This window comes from Octopus bimaculoides, chromosome 10 (assembly GCF_001194135.2).
Source record: "Octopus bimaculoides isolate UCB-OBI-ISO-001 chromosome 10, ASM119413v2, whole genome shotgun sequence".
NCBI classification, from domain to species: domain Eukaryota; kingdom Metazoa; phylum Mollusca; class Cephalopoda; order Octopoda; family Octopodidae; genus Octopus; species Octopus bimaculoides.
Window position 1 is genome coordinate 78,768,972 of NC_068990.1, and position 2,848 is coordinate 78,771,819.

General features: G+C 37.9%; 1 protein-coding gene across 1 annotated transcript in view; it reads right to left on the reverse strand.

The window, feature by feature from the left end:
* LOC106869534 (uncharacterized) overlaps positions 1–2,399 on the reverse strand; it is a 34,255-nt gene extending 31,856 nt beyond the window's left edge. The window contains exon 1 of the mRNA XM_014915308.2: positions 1,033–2,399. Coding sequence (XP_014770794.1) covers positions 1,033–2,282 — 1,250 coding nt within the window. The 5' untranslated portion in view covers positions 2,283–2,399. The remainder of the gene's footprint in view (positions 1–1,032) is intronic.
* Positions 2,400–2,848: the final 449 nt, after the last annotated feature.

Consider the following 2,848-nt stretch of genomic DNA (forward strand, 5'->3'; position numbering starts at 1 on the left):
TGTGTGTGTGTGTGTGTATGTATATGTTTGTGGGTCTGTGTTTGTCCCCTCAACATGGCTTGACAACCGCTGCTGTTGTTCGGTTTCTGTGGCAATAAATGGATTGGAGGTATTCGTCGACCGCCAGCAAAGATTTTCTTTGGTAAGATTCCGTCTTGAATTGTACTCTTAACCGTCACTTATCGGTTCTGCAAAAGTGGCCGATAGAATAAGTACTAGGCTTTCAAAGAATAAGTACTGGGGTCGATTTGCTCGACTGAAGGCGGTGCACCAGCAAGGCCGCAGTCAAATGATTGAAACAAGTAAAAGAATAAAAGAACATATATGTGTATCTATGTATGTCGTTATTCCGTTTTATTTCAAGATTTCTTGTCAATAGAGAAAGAACCGGTTTCTAACCTGATCCAAAGCTCTTTCATTGGAATTTCAACATCAACAACAGGGTATTTTTATTTGTATGTATGTATGTATGTATGTATGTATGTATGTATGTATGTATGTATGTATGTACGTACGTATGTATGTGTATGTATGTGTATGTATGCGTGTGTGTATGTATGTACGTGCGTACGTACGTATATGTATGTATGTATGTATGTATGTATGTGTGTGTATGTGTGTGTACATACGTACGCATGTATGTATGTGCGTGTGAATATATATATTCTTTTATTCTTTTACTTGTTTCAGTCATTTGACTGCAGCCCTGCTGGAGCACACACACACACACACACACACACACACACACACACACACACACACACACACACACACACACATACATACATACATACATACACAACTGAGAAGACTAGGATCATTTATTCAGAATTGAATGAGTTAAGTACTTAGACCAGTCTCAGTGATGGGATGCGAACCCCCGTGTTTTCAAGCAAGAGGATTATAATTAAGTTGATACGCTTAGAGATGCATCTCATGTATAAAGGAATATTCTCGATAAAAGAAATTAAAATTAAAATTTGCCTTCCAGAATGAAAAGAAAGACAGACAGGACTGTGATTGAAGACTTACTTGACGCTGCTGTTGTTCGGTTTCTGTGGCAATAAATGGATTGGAGGTATTCGTCGACCGCCAGCAAAGATTTTCTTTGGTAAGATTCCGTCTTGAATTGTACTCTTAAAATTTTTCACTTCTGGCGGCAAATCTTCATCTACAGAATTCTTAGACTTTTCCGATTCAGTTTTTTTGGTTTTCTTTTTAGTTTCAGGTTTTGTTTGTTTTTTGTTCTTCTTCGATTCACTCGTTGTTCCACTTTTCCTTTGATGTTCAAGAGTTGTTGATTTTTCTGGTTCGTCCACATTAGTTGACATGTTGAAAATAATGTTCGATCCGCTGGTTACGTCTAACGTCATTGGTTCATCAGAGAGCGTGTTTTGTAAGGGACTTGTGGAATCTTTAGGTAAAGAGCTCGATTTAGTTTTATCTTCCTTTTTTGGCAATGTTTCGGTTTTTGTGTTTTTGTTAAGCTCTGACTTTAGTTTATTTTCTTGTGATCTGTTTTCAGAGGGTTTTTCTTCGACACTTCTTTTGGATGGCAGATTTTTCTGAGGGTGATTGCTGGTTGTTTTAGGGATGTCAAAACTGTTGTCCTGTGAATCCTTTACGTTTTTAATATTACTATTTTCTTTGATGGGAGACATATTCTGGTTGTCTGCAAAATTCAGTGATGCAGAATCCTTTTCAAGTAGATTCTGTTTTTGAGACTGGGACATCTGCTGTTGGTTTTGGAGAACATCCTGTTGTTGATATCCGTTATTGGCATAACTGTCATATTTCTGTTGAGGGCAATCTGAACCTGGAGGTTGTGTGTGTTGTCGGTGATGTTGTTTGTGTTGATAAAGGTGCCCAGCTTGTTCATAGAACTCTTGGTTAATTACTTTGTTATAACCCCACAAGAAGGCGCTTGTAAAGCCGAGTAAGAGGCCAGAACTAATAAGCACAGTTGCCATAATGCATACCTTCATATGGCGTTTAAAGGAACCTTGATGTCGTTTATCTCCACTACAACCACCAACATCATGGCCATTAGAGTCACCTCTTCTTTTAGTAGTTTTACTACTACTACTCTTGCTGTTGTTATTTCTATTTCTATCACAAACGCTTTCAGTATTCCTCTTCGTAATGTTACTTTCAACGCCTTTCTTCTCTAACCGTCCATTACTTTTCGTAGACGTTACTTTATACCGAATTTCCTTTCTTTTCACATTATTTTTCAACTCCTGAGCCTTTTCCATTCTGTGTCGTCTGTAAAGAAAGCGCATGTGCTCTTTCCTTGTTGAATTTGTAAAACAATTTGGCTTTCTTTATAATTTTTAAATTTTTCTCTGTCAATCTTTGTATGTCAGTATTCCTCCGTCTCACCACCCTCACACTCTGCCCCAATTATCTTCTGCTTATCAATTTCTGCCCTTCCCTCGGTTCATCTAAGTTTTGTATATCTCCTTGTCACTCATATATCTCCTCCCTTTCTCTAGAAGTGTTTTCCTTCTTCTTCTTCTTCTTCTTCTTCTTCTTCTTCTTCTTCTTCTTCTTCTTCTTCTTCTTCTTCTTCTTCTTCTTCTTCTTCTTCTTCTTCTTCTTCTTCTTCTTCTTCTCCCCCTTCATCTTCTTTCTCTATCATTTTTCTTTCTATTTATTTCTGCAATGACCACCTCTCCGCCCCAACCACTCTTTGTGTAAACACAAACAAAATATCTGACTTACTCGTATGACCTCACTTCATTTGCATTTATCACATTATCTCTGACTTTGCTCTCTTCTTTTCTTTCTCTCTCTCTCTCTCTCTCTCTCTCTCTCTCTCTCTCTCTCTCTCTCTCTCTCTCTCTCT